We start from the raw sequence: 15,909 nt of genomic DNA, 5'->3' as shown, positions 1-15,909 counted from the left end.
CCACAGGCTAAATTGGCAAATCGGGTTCTCTATTCATTGAGAGCACGCCTTGCGGTAGGGGTTAATAGGACATCCCCTGGGGTTGCTGGGCAGAATAGTCTAATGGCCACAGGGCGATTGGACAATTTGTGTGTGTGTGTGGGGGGTCATGTTGCAAGTTAATGATTGATAGTGATAGCGGGTATAAATTCTTTGTGTGCAGCTTTTAGTTTCACTTTTGCCAGTGCAACGGATCTCCCGCCCGCCCAACCTCTTTAAGGGCCTTTTGCTTCTAACATTGCTATGCCTGTCATGGGGTCGCCTGCTTTGGGGCAGGGGCCTGGTAGGAATTTTGTCCATTTGGCTGATTGGGTGTGCCATTTGGTTTTTGCCTACTGCGTAGCAAATCGTCACAACTTGTAAGGTTGGCGGTTAGGCATTGGTTAAAAAATTGGTTGGTGGAGGGGTATGGAAAGGCTGGGCATACCCCTCAAAATTGCTGCTGCTTATAGGGGTATTCCGTTAAAGGAATCCTGGGGCTCGACGAGCTCTCGTCTGTACCCCCGCAAGGGGCTAGGGCCATGCAAAAGCAAGAGCCCCGGGGAACATTCGGAGAGAGGTGAAAGGCCTGACACACGGCTCCATCCTCTCTCAGGGGGTGTTTACCTACTGACTTCCCTAGACGGCTAGGGATGTCAGATCTGTCCCAGGGCGGGGGACAGATGGATGAACCAATGCCTAAGCAACCACTCACATTTGGCTGTATTTTGAATAAGGTTGTGGCCAAAATAATGCCAAAAACCTTAAACTTAAATTTCTGTGTGATGTGTGATTTATTGGGGGGATGTCCTGTGACGTCGACACGCAATGGGGCAGGACTTCTTCCAAGAGTCCATTGGTCATTCTGTCTTGGTTGCTTTAGTTGAGCTTTCTGCATTGCACGGGGCTGGACTAGATGACCCTTGGGGGTGCCTTCCAACTTTACGATTCTATGATCCCCACTCGCCCCCAGCTGAGCTATTTTGCCTGACTCTTAGCAGGATGAGTTAAGGGCTTCAGAACACGCTTCGTGTTGACATATTCCCAAAAGTGAAAATCTGGACAAAGTTGTTGAGCTTTTTATTTTCCCTTGGGCAAAGTAGTTGACCTTTTGTTTGGATTTTAAAATCTTCTTCTTCTTCTTCTTCTTCTTCTTCTTCTTCTTCTTCTTCTTCTTCTTCTTCTTCTTCTTCTTCTTCTTCTTCTTCTTCTTCTTCCCCTACTTGCCATACATCTGGGTTTTCTAATTCAGCAAAAATCCATCATTTTGCAGCTCGATTCCCAGAAGTGTCCAGACATATGGCAGCCCTATGTTTGTGTCCACCGTGAAATTGCTTTCAATCTGATTGTCAACTGCACTTCATCAAGAGACAGTTGGGGAGTGTTGGGACTAGGACCTGGGAGGCCAAGGTTCAATTATTATTATTATTAATAATTTATTCAATTTATAATATTGCCCTTTATCAAAATACCCCAGGGCGGTGTATAACAAATACCGAATGAGCCATGAAGCTCACTGGGTTAGCTTGAGCTACTCACTGTCTCTCAGCTGACCCTACCTAACAGGGTTGTCGTTTGCCACCTTGAACTCCTTGGAGGAAAGGTGGGAGATAAATATACAGTAACAATGAATAACATTGTTTGCAGTCCACCCTCCAAAACCTTTGATCCAGAGGCCTTCTTTGAAGGGCCGCCGTCTCCTCTAGGGGGCAGTTTGTAGATGCACCCAGTGGAAGTTCTCTCTCTGATCTGACCCTTTGTGTCAAAGATAAATTATTATCCCAAAAAATTAAGTTTTAAAGCTTTACTTGCAGAAACATTCTTTGCAGTAACTTAAATACAATACAATTACAATTGCACACCATTCTTTGTAACTGCTAAATAACTGCAATACAATTCCTAGCTTCAGTTCATCCCCTTTATCAAATCGTGAGATGCTGCAATAAATGCTAGGATTTGGGTTATTTGTGATATGAAGGGAGAGAGTGCAAGCTGCAAAGGAAATCCTGGGCTAGCTCATGCAAAACAACCGGGCTGAGCTACTGCTATTAGAAGAACAATGGAAGGACATTAACAATGTACAAGAGAACGCCTTCCCTCTTACCCCAGGTGTGAACAGAGACTGGGGATTTGGAAGGTTGCCAGGGGAACTCCTGGAGGGTGGGGGCAAAGGTTGCTGGGAGGAAGAAGAACTGAGATCCATCTTGGGCAGGCAGGCAGAAAGATTCCTGTGCTGTTGCCTTGCTGTAAGATCTGGACTCCCTCCATGCAGATTGAAGGTGCAAATACTGTAAGTGAATAAACCATATTTCTTAAAGCATTACAGTCTCCGCCTTGTCTTCCATTCTCCAAAGGGACACAGACCCTTTGTGGGTGCCTGGGACTCCCTTGGCTCTTGCTACTGCTCAGCAAAGAGAGCGGCAGGCACCCAACGTTTGTAAGAATACTCTTTGCTGCCCACCTAATAAATCACCTGGCATCAGGTGCCCACCCTGCAAATGGTGAATGGATCACCAGGTGTTAGGAGCTGGAGCCCGGAGCAGGTCATCAATAAGTCACAAGGTGTCAGTGAAGTTAACTCTTTATTCAAAGAAATCGAAACAGTGCAGGCCTAGTGGTCACAGCAACTCTTCCCAGTCACGTCCTGCCTGTGGGTTTCCCCTAGGTACCTGGTTGGCCTGATCCAGCAGGGCTCATATTTAACTTCCATGACTGGTCAAAAGGAACACTCGTCAAAGGAAACAAATTGTCATGCTTTCCCATCTGTAACATCTTGTGCAGGTTGGAGATACAATTTGGGAAGTGCCGCATGCTACCGATTAGAAGAGATTGCGCAGAACGTCTCCAAAAGGAGCCACTTCCTGTGTTTCCTCAGAGCTCTTGTATTTCTTAGGCAAACTTCTGCAGCATATAATTACCGGTTTGAAACAAAACCCGCCGCTTGGGATTTCATTCTCAGAGCAGTATCCCATTCTGCAGTTATGGTGCAGAGAGTCGCAGCCTGGCTTTCCGTCTTGAATTATCCCTGCAGGGAAGAAGAAAGAGGCTCGCCAGTTTAGGAAACAACAGCCCATGCCGGCCGCTCAGAATGACTTACTAGAAGGGCGAAGTGAATTCCAGAAAAGCAGCTGTATTGGTCTGTTGCAGAAAAAGCCATGAAGATTCTTCAAGGTTTGCGTGGGGTGGGTGGATAATGTAGACAATAGCCTACTTTTCGAGATGCATGGATAACTTCATCATAATCCATTCATTAAGACCGTTCATGGGGTCCAGGCACACAACGGAAATTGCATTCTTCAACTGATCTAGGAGACCGAATCGCCAGTCAGAGAGCCAGTACTGGTCCAATAGCCTGACACAGAATAAGGCATATGCTAGCTCTGCAACAGAAAAAGCACTAGAGGAGAGCACAGAAGAAGAAGAAGAGAAGAGTTTGTATTTGATATCCCTCTTTATCACTACCCAAAGGAGTCTCAAAGCGGCCAACGTTCTCCTTTCCCTTCCTCCCCCACAACAGACACCCTGTGAGGTGGGTGGGGCTGAGAGACTTCAGAGAAGTGTGACTAGCCCAAGGTCACCCAGCAGCTGCATGTGGAGGAGCAGAGACACAAACCCGGCTCCCCAGATTGCGAGTCTACCACTCTTAACCACTACATCACACTGGCTCTCACAGGGCTTCCCATGTGACTATGTTCCTATCCAGTGTCAAAGACGGGACCGCTTTATCACCTCCCATCAACGTAAGTGTGAATGCACTCACAGAGGGATAGGGAATCAAAAGCTGCACATATGCATCACACGTGTCAATCGCACATCCTTAGAGGCAGTGGCGTTCCTAGCCCAGCTGGTACCGGGTGCGGCACCTGTGCGGCACCCCATACGGAGGCATCCCGCACGTGCGCACTCCGCACAGGGTGCCGCAGAAGCGCAGTCTGTACGGAGTGCGCACGCATGGGATGCCGCACGTGTGCAGTCTGCAAGGGGCGCTGCTGATGTGCGGTGGCCCAACGGATCACCGCTGGCGCATGGCGGCCTGTAACGGGGTGCCGTGCGAGAGCTGCAGCCCGTGAGGCCGCCGTGCGCCAGCGCCAGCCCGTACGGACTGTGCATGTGCAGGTGGAGGCAAGGGGCGGGCCAGGGAGGAACACACTGAGTGTCACACCCCCCAGGGTGGCACCCGGGTCGGCCCACCCCCATCACACTCCCTTGCTATGTCCCTGCTCAGAGGATTGGTCTTAGCCTGATTTATGTCACCTCTCCAGGACATTTTGGAAGATCTCACCTGGAGCAGCCAGAGTGATGGAGGTATGATGATGAAGCAGCAGCAGCAGCAAGAATACAGATGTCTGCATTGCGATGGCAACCCAGCCGTCTGACATGGGAGAAATCCAAAGTAACAGGTGTCTGGGTTCACTAAGAAATGCTTACCAGAAGCTGTGTGTGTGTTTGAGAGAGAGAGAGAGGGAAGGAGCAGTATCGATGAAAAAGTTCTCTTGTTTCCCTGCTCCTCCCTCCTTCTGGGTCATTTTGACCCTGAGTGGGTGGGGGGATTCCTCAAACTCTGGAGAAAGGCTGGCAAAAGCTTAGCTTCAAACAGCAGCCACCTGGCTGGCTGATGCCCAAGTGTTTGGTGACACTTTCAATAGCCAGAGATCACTTTGTTCCTGTGGCTGGGAGCCTGGGAGAAATTATTCTCCCTTTACATCAGGTTTCAATTGTATCCAGGAAATGGGGCAAACTGCGTCTCAAAAGCCGCAGAACCAAAACCTGGCCTAAGGTGGCCTGTCTGCTTCAGGATAATCTTTATGTTGGAAGAGAGGGTCACCACAAACTGGTGTTTTGTGGTAGGTGCTGCTCTAAGCAAAAATCTGCTCTTATTCCCTTATGGGGTACACAAGAGCCTTATTGGGTTCTCCATCGGTCGGAGAATATATAACAGAGGCCAACCAGAGAAGTTTGAGAAGCAAAGCCTTTATTTGCTGTTGCAACAGGGTCCTTCCCCTCACGCAGGAGAACAAGGAAGGAACCCAGAACAAAAGAGAACCTCCACTTTTATCAGTTTTCCCATCACCAAGAAACGCCCCCAATACATCATTCCTACATCACAGCTATGTAATCAATACCTCACAAAAAAGGAGGGTTCGAGGTAGAAATCTGAGCACTTTTGACACCTCTCCTAGTCCTCCTATCACCCCTCCCAGGTGTGAATTCCTAAACACAAAGAGAAATTAACATTTTCATAAGGGTTGATCACTGTCTTTTGTTCAGAGGAGTCTTCCATTGTGAATGAGATACCATTGATGGGGAATTATGGCTCCCAAGTTGCTAGGTAAAGGTAAAGGGACCCCTGACCATTAGGTCCAGTCGTGACCGACTCTGGGGTTGCGCGCTCATCTCGCATTATTGGCCGAGGGAGCCAGCGTATAGCTTCCAGGTCATGTGGCCAGCATGCCAAAGCCACTTCTAGCGAACCAGAGCAGCACATGGAAACGCCGTTTACCTTCCCGCTGTAGCGGTTCCTATTTATCTACTTGCATTTTGACGTGCTTTCGAACTGCTAGGTTGGCAGGAGCTGGGAACAAGCAACGGGAGCTCACCCCGTCACAGGGATTCGAACCGCCGACCTTCTGATCAGCAAGCCCTAGGCTCAGTGGTTTAACCACAGCGCCACCTGGGTTGCTAGTCATGTGGAAATGAGTGCATATGCTGATCCTTAAGCCTTCCTTAAGGCAGGGTTGAGTCCAAGCGGGAGGGGTTTAGGGTCTTTGAAGCGGAGCGGAGATGGGGAAGATGGCGTTGAACAGGATTCTGAGTATTGCAGCTGTCAAATTCGGTCACCCCTCTCTGTTCACTAATAATGGTGTCCTGATACTTCCCCCCCTTATAATTTTCTATAACAGTGCATTCTGAAACATGCTCTTGGCACCCTCTGTCAGGGCCGGCCCTATGATGAGGCAGAGTGAAGCAGTTTTCTCAGACAGCCTACACTAGCCTGCTAGTGCAGTGGAAGGTCCCACCCTTTGACCTGTATTGGAGTAAGATTTAACCACTAGTCCAGTTGGCTTCAATATGCACCTTGAGGGAGGATGCTATCTTGCCTCTGCCTCAGGCAGCAAAATGTCTTGAGCTGGCTGTACAATCAGTGCACCTTTGCTGGATCTATCCTGTTTTCGTTCGTTCTGTGATGCTTCCCCGATGCTGCCTGGTTATCAATGTCCAAAGGAGCTACAGCGCAACAAAAGGGGGATGAAATTAAACCAGAGCATTTGTGGTATTAAAAAGATCGGGATTTCAGCAGGAAGTTATTGGATTGTGCACTGATAAGGATTCTATGATTCTGCGAGCAGAGCGGCTGCTCCAAAACTTTGGCAGGCACCCAGAGTATTGAAAGCGGGAATCACTTGCGACTGCCCCAATAGCATTGTGAGCACAAATCATCATGAATGTGGAATAAAAAGGATGTTTGGAGTTGTCCATAAACTCATCTGGTACGCAGGCTGAGACCCTACCTGCCTGCAGACTGTCTCACCAGAGTGGTGCATGCTCTGGTTATCTCCCGCTTGGACTACTGCAATGCGCTCTATGTGGGGCTACCTTTGAAGGTGACCCGGAAACTACAACTAATCCAGAATGCGGCAGCTAGACTGGTGACTGGGAGCGGCCGCTGAGACCACATAACACCGGTCTTGAAAGACCTACATTGGCTCCCAGTACGTTTCCGAGCACAATTCAAAGTATTGGTGCTGACCTTTAAAGCCCTAAATGGCCTCGGTCCAGTATACTTGAAGGAGCGTCTCCACCCCCATCGTTCTGCCCGGACACTGAGCTCCAGCACCGAGGGCCTTCTGGCGGTTCCCTCATTGCGAGAGGTGAGGTTGCAGGGAACCAGACAGAGGGCCTTCTCAGTAGTGGCGCCCGCCCTGTGGAACTCCCTCCCAGCAGATGTCAAAAAGAAAAATAACTACTAGACTTTTAGAGGACATGTTTAATGTTTAATCGATTATTTTATTTTTCTGTTGGAAGCTGCCCAGAGTGGCTGGGGAAACCCAGCCAGATGGGAGGGTATAAACAAACAAACAAACAAACAAACAAACAAATAAATAAATATAATTATTATTAATAGTAGTGATTTCCAACTGTTTGGGCAGGTGTTCCTCTTGTTTCACTCTTCCCTGAGCAGCAGAAAGGATGGGAGATGTTGAGTGACTTTTGCAACCACTTTTCTCCTTTTCTGGTTGTTCTTAAGCCCTTTCACATCTAAGCTATTTTTTAAAAGAGTAACTTTGTATTTACTCATAAGTAGGATGTAGGACCCATGGGCTGTACAGGGAGCTGGCTTGAGGCACCAGGCCCATTTGGAGACCAATTCTGCATTGCAAAGATGTCTGCAAGCATGACATGAAGGCTGGCATCATTAACCCTGCCCTGTGGGAATCGCTTGCAGAAGACCACAGTGCCTGTAGATAGACAGTCAGGTTGTGTATCCACAGCAGTGACCAGAAGAGGAAAGACCGCTGGGAGGAATGCAGAGAGAAGAAATGCCATGGTGTACCTGCAGCAGCAAAACTGGACATCTTCGTCTGCCCCCGGCTGCAACAAAACATGTCTCTCCCATATCTGTCTCTACAACTACAGCAGGTGCTGCTACCTTCCAACAGTTTGACTTCACCCCCAAAGGTGCACTCCTTCATTGTCTCTTGAGACAGGTGAATGCCAACCATTGCATTGCAATGTTGAAACCTGTGCTGGGAGCTTTAGTGGAAGAGCAGTTAATGAATAATAGCTTGCCCTTCTTGAAAAGATATCTCACAAACCGAAAGTATCTAAAGGGCAGAGCTCGAGTGACATTTTTTTGAATATATGGCATTAAAAAAATATTATACAGATATTGAGGCATGTGGTCACTTATATACAAATGCCATCAATATACAAATGTCTGGCTCATTTAAGACTATATAGAAGATTTATTCTCAACGATGCTGCGACTCACAGGTGGAGAATACTTATATAAATCTTGATTATTTGTAAAGGGAATCTTTGATTGAACTAATACTTTATTATCCCTTTGGAGCTGTGCTTAATTTTTGCACTATGGTCCTCCTAGGCTGTGACTCTTTATGGCTTAATATATTTATTGTTTGCCTTCTTTCTTCTCGTAATGTATGCAATATCGTTTGTTTGTTAACAAATCAACACGGTAGCAACAACAACAAACTCACCAGCCATCTCCAAAACACAAAGTTTTATGATTTTGGGGATGGGGTGGTGGAAGGGTTTATTCCAAGGTGGTTGTTTTCCCCCGTTTCTACTTCTCAAGCAGCCAGCTCACTGCTGGTCCCTGAACATTTTAGAACAACAAGGGTGATTGAAGTGCAAACCACTGTCAGAGAGTAGCAAACAGAAATGCAAGAGAGAGAAAATACATTTTAATTAGGAGGGTGTGTGTGTAACATTTGGCAAGGTTAATTCATAACTGGAAAAAGGGAGCAGAGGAACCCTCTCTTTTTGGGGGGATCTCTTCAGTTTGCCTCTCCCCACTAAACCACTTCATCCCGGCAACAGATCATGGTGTGGTGGTAGCAGGTGCCGATCTGCTCCTCGCCCTCACTGCAGTCATCATATCGACAGATCCCTCCTCTCCGGAGACAGTGGCTCACATAGCGGGGCTCACGCTCCCCATTTCCTGTGCAAGAAGGAAGCAGAGAACATAATGTCTTGAAGGCAGGCTTGCTGGGTCAGGCAGGCTACGCCTTCTCGGTTATTCATCCTCAACATCTGGCATTTGGAGATAGGCTGCTTCTATAAACGGGAGACCCACTGACCTTCTCAACTGTTAAAATCCACAGGTGGGGCTTTTTTTTGTGTGCTAGTTTTGCCCCCCTCAGAAGTGTGGGACCTTTCTCAAAGAGGTCTGTCTACCATCTTCTGTGACTGGCTCAAGATCGCCTTGGGAGCTTCATGGCCAAGTGGAGATTTGAACCCAGGTTTCCCAGGTCCTAGCCTGACACTCTAACTGCTAGCCCACACTGCCTCTCTTTCGACCTGTGATGACCATGCATTGCTTTATCCTTTGACAATTATGGCATTCTCTTTTTGTGTGACCCACCGCTTTTGCATTGTTCTATTACAATGATGAAATACGCCAAACCATTCCAGGTGGAACGGTTGTATGTGTTCTTACCACTGTATGCACTGTTGCTTTAACTCACCCTGGGACCTTAGGGCAAAGGGTGAGTAAGAAATCAAATAAGCAGATAATAAAAACTCCATATGCAATTTACCAAATCAGGGGAAAAACACCACAGTCAGATGTTTCAAGAATGATTTGCAGAGAGATCTCCTTTCCACTTTCCAATACTCTCTTGTCAGGTGTTGTTGCTGGGCTCAAATCCAAGAATCTGGAAGGATCAAGCGCCTCTTCCTAATTTGCTGTACCAGGAGGGCAGCTGATCAAAGGAAGGAGGTGCAGGGACTACACAGAATGGCTTGTCCTTAACCCGCCACTCTTCAGTTTGAGCAAGGAAGTGTAAAAGAGAAGCTTGATGGATTTCTCCACCAATATTTGGCAGGACCATGCCAGGATCCTGAACCCTGAAGTGCCAATCTAAGGAAGGACTCCCTGCTGCATAGATTTATTAAGCCTCATTCTGTTTTGGAATTTGAAACCAAAGCTTAATATTTGAAAGCACATATTACCTTGAGCCTGTTGCGTTAAATTGTGATTTCCGAGTCTACCTTAGGTAACTTATAAGCTAGAGAGGCATTTTGCTAGTGACTTCCATCTCTGTGCATCTTACCTGGGCTCACCAGAAGCACTGCAAGGAATAGGGCAACCAGGAGGTGGAAACTCCTCATGGCTGGGTCAGGCTGGGTCACTCTCCAGGGTAACTAGGAAGGTGAAATAAAAGGAGTTGGGGCAGCGGTAAACCTTTTCTGTGCCATAAAATGAACCGCTAGCAGTAGCAACTATGCAAAAGGGGAAGGGGGTCAGTAAATAAACAACTAGGTAGTGTCAAATAAATGCCAGATGAATCTTCCTCTCTCCATCTCCTGCCTTTTCCCAGTCAAAATCAAGCACCCTCTTATAAATCCAGAAATTGAAACAGGGGAAAGTTAAAGTATATATGTAGGGAAAGAGATGGAACCTTTTTTGGGGGTGGATTGTGCCCTTTCTTCCCCCTTTTTGCCTCTTTTCTTATTTCCTTCCTTCTCCCCACCAGCCCTCTCCCCACATCCAGTCAACCTCTGTCTCTAATGAACAATCCAAATGTTTCCCACCAACGGTGGACAGAGATATATGTTCACCATGATAGGGTACAGGTTTAGCTCTGTTGAAAAGCATCTAGTGGCTTTGGTTTGGAAAGCAACGCATAACTTTCAACAGGGTTTCAGAGCACTCTTGCAGGTGTCGCCTTCAGAGGACATTTCTCCATCCTCCTTGTTCAAAAACAGCCCCTTCTCCTCCGTGTCTTATACACTTAACAGCTTCAAATTCCTGATGAGAGCAGAAGCCAAAAGGTTTCTATAAAGGCATATCTTATTTTATGACTATTTTGGTTTCCTAGTCCAATATGCAAGTCTCCATTGCTGTGAACTTTCTGAGAATTCAAAGTCACAAATCTAGCGAGATATCATACACCATGCTTTATATAGCTAACACTGCAAATAAACTGGGTGCACCTTATTCTGTCAATTGTAAATTGGTTTAACTGGTCTTCATGTTTTCTTTTTTGCATTGATATGACCCACAATGGGACCTTATGGTAAAGGCTGGACAGAGGAATTTAGAGGAATGTGACCAGTTCGGTCACACTGGGCACAGAGCCTCGGGGGGGGGGGCATAATTATGATGTAGAATGGAAGGTGAGAGGTGACTGGGGGGGGAGGGAGGAAAATTTTGGTGTTACACAGGGCACCACTGAAATGTGAGAGCCCAAGGCCTGCCGCTCAGGTGGTTAAGAAATTTTAGTAGCAGCAGAAGCAACCATGAAAAAATAGTATAAAAGAAGGTCAAATAAATCCAATACATTCTTCATTCATCAAGAGTTTTACAGAAAGACAACCAAGGACCATTGGCAGACATTGGGCTGTCAAATTCCAGCAGTGCCCTGTGTGGTGTTAAAAATTGTTTTCTCCCCCATCTCTCTCACTCCATTCTCCATTGTTGTAGTGCCCCCTGTGGCCCTCAGTGCGGATGAACCCTTCGTGCTACCCTAAAACCGCCTCTGACCGCCAGTGGTGTTGGTCTGATTGTTATTTTGTCTGTCTCCACAGATAAAAGAGAAAAACACCCCCCTGAGGTGCAGTTCTTCCAAAAATCCACAAGGTAATTACTGGTTCTTGATCATCACAGAAAGTGGGCTCAGTGACTAGAGTAACCGTAATTTGTTAATGCCACTCAACACACCCTCAAGAACAGGCAACACAACCCAAAGCTTTGGCCCTCTCTAGTTTTTATGGTTGATGAAAGGGCCAGTGTTGGGGGAAGATCCACACAGATCATTTCTACATTTCAACACACAGGTTCTATCACAAATACTATTAACTACCAGACAACGAAACAGCCATCAGACAGTTCTTACCCTCGACGCCCTGTGGTGCTTTGCTCGCACTGCGGTTCTAACCACCTCATGCTTGGAACACCTAGTATGACATAAGAGAATGAAATTCTCTTTCCCCATAGGCTGGAAAAGCAAGGCCATTGTTTGTCTAGCAGCCTCTTGTTTCAAGACTGCTTCATTCTAGAGTGATATTAGCCAATCAGGTTGCATATGTTTGTGACTCCTTTTCAATTGGCAGAAAAGGAGACCTGACTTTTCAACTGGTCTTTAGTTTTTAAGGTCTAGAACAAGTTTTAGGGGTGTGCACCGACCACCAATTTGGTTTGTATATGTTACTTTGGGAAACAGCTTAATTTGTTCCAAGTCGCTCTGTTGTCTGCCTGATTCAACTCATGTTTTGGGTCTGAAGCAGCTTTGTTAAAAACAAAGCTCTGTTTCCCACCATTTACTATTATGGGGGACTTTTTTGACAGAAGTGGATAAAATTTTCAGGCATCTCTTTTTATTTTTTATTTGTATTTGGTGAGAATGGATGAAATTTGCTGCCATGGTCTGAGGACATGAATCCTGCCAAATTTCAGATGGAAGGCAGTCTTTACAGATTTGGGATGGGAAAACAGGAATCACTTAACCTCTCTGAGTTTCTTATGGGAAATCAATCAGAAAATTGCTGGGATGACGTTTCCTGGGAAAGAAAACTTCACACTGAAGACAAATAGGTTATAGCGCCAGGAGTCTATTTAAGGTTGCTCTTGGGGTGGGGTGGGGAAGTTAAGGACATTACAAAACCAAGAATTAAAAGGAACTTTTCACTGCCACAGAAGGAAGGAATGAAGAGTGACAACACTGTGCTCTAAACATTGTAAGTTCTCTAGAACTAAAACTCAGCACAAATGCAAACTCAAAAAGAACAAGGAGCCCACCCCCAGCATAAAAATAAAACAATTAAAGTAGTTGCTCTGCTTGTTGTGACTTGAAGTGTTTTCTGATCCATTCTTCTAAGCACCCTGCTCTGGAGAGGCAGAACTTGCAAAATAGCAATAGGCAAGCTTGTGAAACCAACAATTTCATCAGTATTCTACTTTCCCCAAAGCACCGTGACTGAATAAACTGGTAAAATAATTCCTTCTGTTTAAAAGCTAAACCTGTCCATTAAAATGTGTCCGCTTGGTTTCTCTTTTAACAACACAAAGGAGTCTGCAGCATTTTGTGTGCTTCTTTGACTGAGTCAGCAGAGCAACACAAGAGTTTTGGGGAGTGAGAGTGCTCCTCTGACTCAGGGTGCCTTGTTAACATTGCCACCCAACTCAGGGAAATATAAAAACACTGTGAAGCATCCCAGTTTGGATTTCAAACAGAGCCAATGCACACTTCCAACAGGTTTACAGCTCAGTAAATTAAAACTAGGCAACATGACTCATATCGTGACTCACATCAGCACGTGTGCCTTATTTTTAAAGCACCTATGGCGGCAGGATTTGGTAGTCTAATGTAATATCAAAAGTACTGTACAGTACTTGCTTTAGAACATAGGTACCTTCACGTGGTATTTGCTCAGTCCAATGTCAAGCATGATATCACTGCCTCCCAAACATATGGGATCATTTCATAGCACCACAAGCTTCCCTATTCATGTGCCAGTGCAGTAAGACAATGTTATTTGCTTTTTAAAGGTTTGCTTATTGTTCATTTGGGAGATATTACCTGTTTTGTTCCTTTGCCGGCATTGTGTGTGTGTGTGTGTGTGTGTGTGCGTGCGTTTTGTTTTCGTTTTTTGGAGGGGGTATAAGTATTTTGCTTGCTGGAGGCAGTTTACATTCTGAGTGTTGTCAGTTTCCTACTGTGAAATGGGTACCTTGTGGTACCCCTGACAGTTTATGAGATTTCCAAATGTGCAAGAACATAGATAGAACCTATCTGTTCTTAAGGAAATCAGCCCTGAGTGCTCACTGGAAGGACAGATCCTGAAGCTGAGGCTTGCTTTCTTCAAGTTGAGCTTTAGAATTCAACACACAGAGCCTCTGAGGCATCAAAAGCTTCTTCCTACTGGCTGTGAGAACTTGCATAAGCACCGCTAGCTTCCCAGAACTGGTGCGTTGAGTGTACCTTAATGCCCAAGCAAGGCAGAGAGCTTAAAAATCTCTTTTTGCACCTCATTCACTTGGGTTAAAGGTAAAGGTGAAGGGACCCCTGACCGTTAGGTTCAGTCACAGACGACTCTGGGGTTGCGGCGCTCATCTCACTTTACTGGCCAAGGTAGCCGGCGTTTGTCTGCAGACAGCTTCCGGGTCATGTGGACAGCATGACTAAGCTGCTTCTGGCAAACCAGATTCAGGTATACCGGAGCGGTACCTATTTATCTACTTGCACTGGTGTTCTTTCGAACTGCTAGGTTGGCAGGAGCTGGGTTACCTAGTGCCTAGGTTTTAAGCTTTCCTCCTTGCTTGGGGGACAAGGTCTGCTCAGCACTCTGGCTTCAGGGATACAGTGGAACCTTGGTTTTTGAACGTAGTCCGTTCTGGAAGACCGTTTGACTTCTGAAACGTTCGAAAACCAAGGATCAATGGGTGGTTGGCAAAATCCATTGGGAAAAAATAGAGAAATGTGCCTCGGAAGCTGTTCGGCTTCTGAGGCACATTCGAATATGGAAGCAATTACTTCCGGGTTTTTGGCGTTTGGATTCCAAATCGTTTGGCTTCCAAGATGCTCAAAAACATAGGCTCCACTGTACTATGGACTCTCTCTCTCTCTCCCACTGACCATGGGTGTGGAGAGCTGTTCGACAGTGGAACTTGCTGCCAAGGAGTGTGGTGGAGTGTCCTTCTTTGGAGGTCTTTAAGCAGAGGCTTGACAGCCATCTGTCAGGAATGCTTTGATGGTGTTTCCTGCATTCCAGGGGGTTGAACTGGATGGCCCTTGTGGTCTCTTCCAACTCTATGATTCTATGATCTATGGTTCTGAGGATTTGGGTATATGTGACTTCTGTGCATATGTGGAATTCTCAGAGCTGAACCCCCGCATAAGATGCACTCATGCTGTAAAACCCAAGGATTGCAAGAAAAGCACTCCAATTTCCAGTGAGCTTTCCGTCCAAATCAAGCCCAACCGGGCTAAGTGTTGCTGACTCTGAAATGTCTTAGTCCTCAGAGAAGTGGGGAGTCCAGAACAATGTTCTGAGTCACCCTACCCAGGTGCCTGCCCACAATTCTTGGCCACCTATAACAACACAGGTCTCATTTTTTAAATTATTATATAAAAAAGAATCATTTATTTCTTATATAAATCTATGATTTGTTTTTGCAATGAGGGATTGGCACTACAGCTTGACACCATGGGTTGGAAAAGCTGCGAGTGCTTTAAAAGGAAAAAAGAGGAAAGAAAGACAATGCCAGAGGGTGCATAAATGCGCACAGTCACGCAGCGGTCCTGATTTCCTCTCCGTTTCACAGTGGAATTGTTGAGCTGGAAGAAACCACTTTCCTAAAAAAGAGCATGCAGACTTCAGGCGTCGGGTCGCTCAGGACACTCTCGCCCAGGTTCCCAGGTCATCCGTCACAGTCTCGGCACCGCCGCCTCTCAGTCCTTCTCCCGGCAACATTTTATTTTCGTGTGGTAGCACGTGCTGATCTCAATTTCATCGTAGAAGCACCGATTGCCTCGGCATTTCCCCGCTCTCCGCCAGCAGCGCCTGACGAATAAGTTCAAACCGGCTCCTTAGCAAAGGAAAATGATGCAATTAGGATGGGGGAGGGTCTGTATCCTAATGGCAGAGCTCCTGCTTTGCATGTCAAAGGTCCCAGGTAGGGGACATGGCATCTCTGGGTAGGGTTCGGAAAGACCCCCATCTGAAATGATGGTTGGCCATCATTTCAGACCCAGAACACAACTTTAACCAAAACCTGCATTGGGGGACCCATTTATTAAATGTTCACCAGAGATATTTGCATGGTAGTGTTCCTGTGGCTACCCACCTTGGATCAGGCTGTGGGTCCGGCTAGTAAGCCTTAAACAGCTCAGGACTGCAATACCTCAAGGACTGCCTCTTTCCATATGAACCTACCCGGACACTGAGATCATCATCTGAGACCCTCCTTTGTGTGCCTCCTCCTTGCGAGGTCCGGAGGGTGGCAACAAAAGAACGGGGCCTTCTCTGTAGTTTCTCCCCATTTGTGGAATGCTCTCCCCAGGGAAGTTCGCCTGGTGCCTTCATTACAGTATATCATAGAATCATAGAACTGTACTGTTGGAAGGGACTACCAGGGTCATCTAGTCCAACCTCCTGCAATGCAGGAATCTTTTGCCCAACATGGGGTTCGAACCCACAACCCTG

The 15,909-nt window shown here is 46.5% G+C and overlaps 1 protein-coding gene and 1 long non-coding RNA gene across 2 annotated transcripts; both read right to left on the bottom strand.

Moving 5' to 3' along the window:
- Nucleotides 1–2,583: 2,583 nt before the first annotated feature.
- LOC148686458 (uncharacterized) lies at nucleotides 2,584–4,477 on the bottom strand. The gene is made up of 2 exons (XR_015949237.1): nucleotides 4,301–4,477; nucleotides 2,584–3,043 (listed from the first exon to the last, which is right to left on the bottom strand). It is a non-coding gene; the product is annotated as an uncharacterized LOC148686458 (long non-coding RNA).
- A 4,078-nt stretch (nucleotides 4,478–8,555) lies between these two features.
- Nucleotides 8,556–11,699, bottom strand: LOC118082980 (beta-defensin C7). Its single transcript, XM_035110891.2, has 3 exons — nucleotides 11,601–11,699; nucleotides 9,816–9,895; nucleotides 8,556–8,701 (listed from the first exon to the last, which is right to left on the bottom strand). Exons 1-3 carry the CDS (start codon nucleotides 11,648–11,650, stop codon nucleotides 8,556–8,558), a joined length of 276 nt encoding a protein of 91 aa, XP_034966782.2. The 5' UTR covers nucleotides 11,651–11,699.
- Nucleotides 11,700–15,909: the final 4,210 nt, after the last annotated feature.

The sequence above is a fragment of the Zootoca vivipara genome, chromosome 3 (genome assembly GCF_965207765.1).
Source record: "Zootoca vivipara chromosome 3, rZooViv2.hap1.1, whole genome shotgun sequence".
In the NCBI taxonomy this organism is placed as follows: domain Eukaryota; kingdom Metazoa; phylum Chordata; class Lepidosauria; order Squamata; family Lacertidae; genus Zootoca; species Zootoca vivipara.
This window is presented reverse-complemented; position numbering and strand designations above follow the sequence as displayed.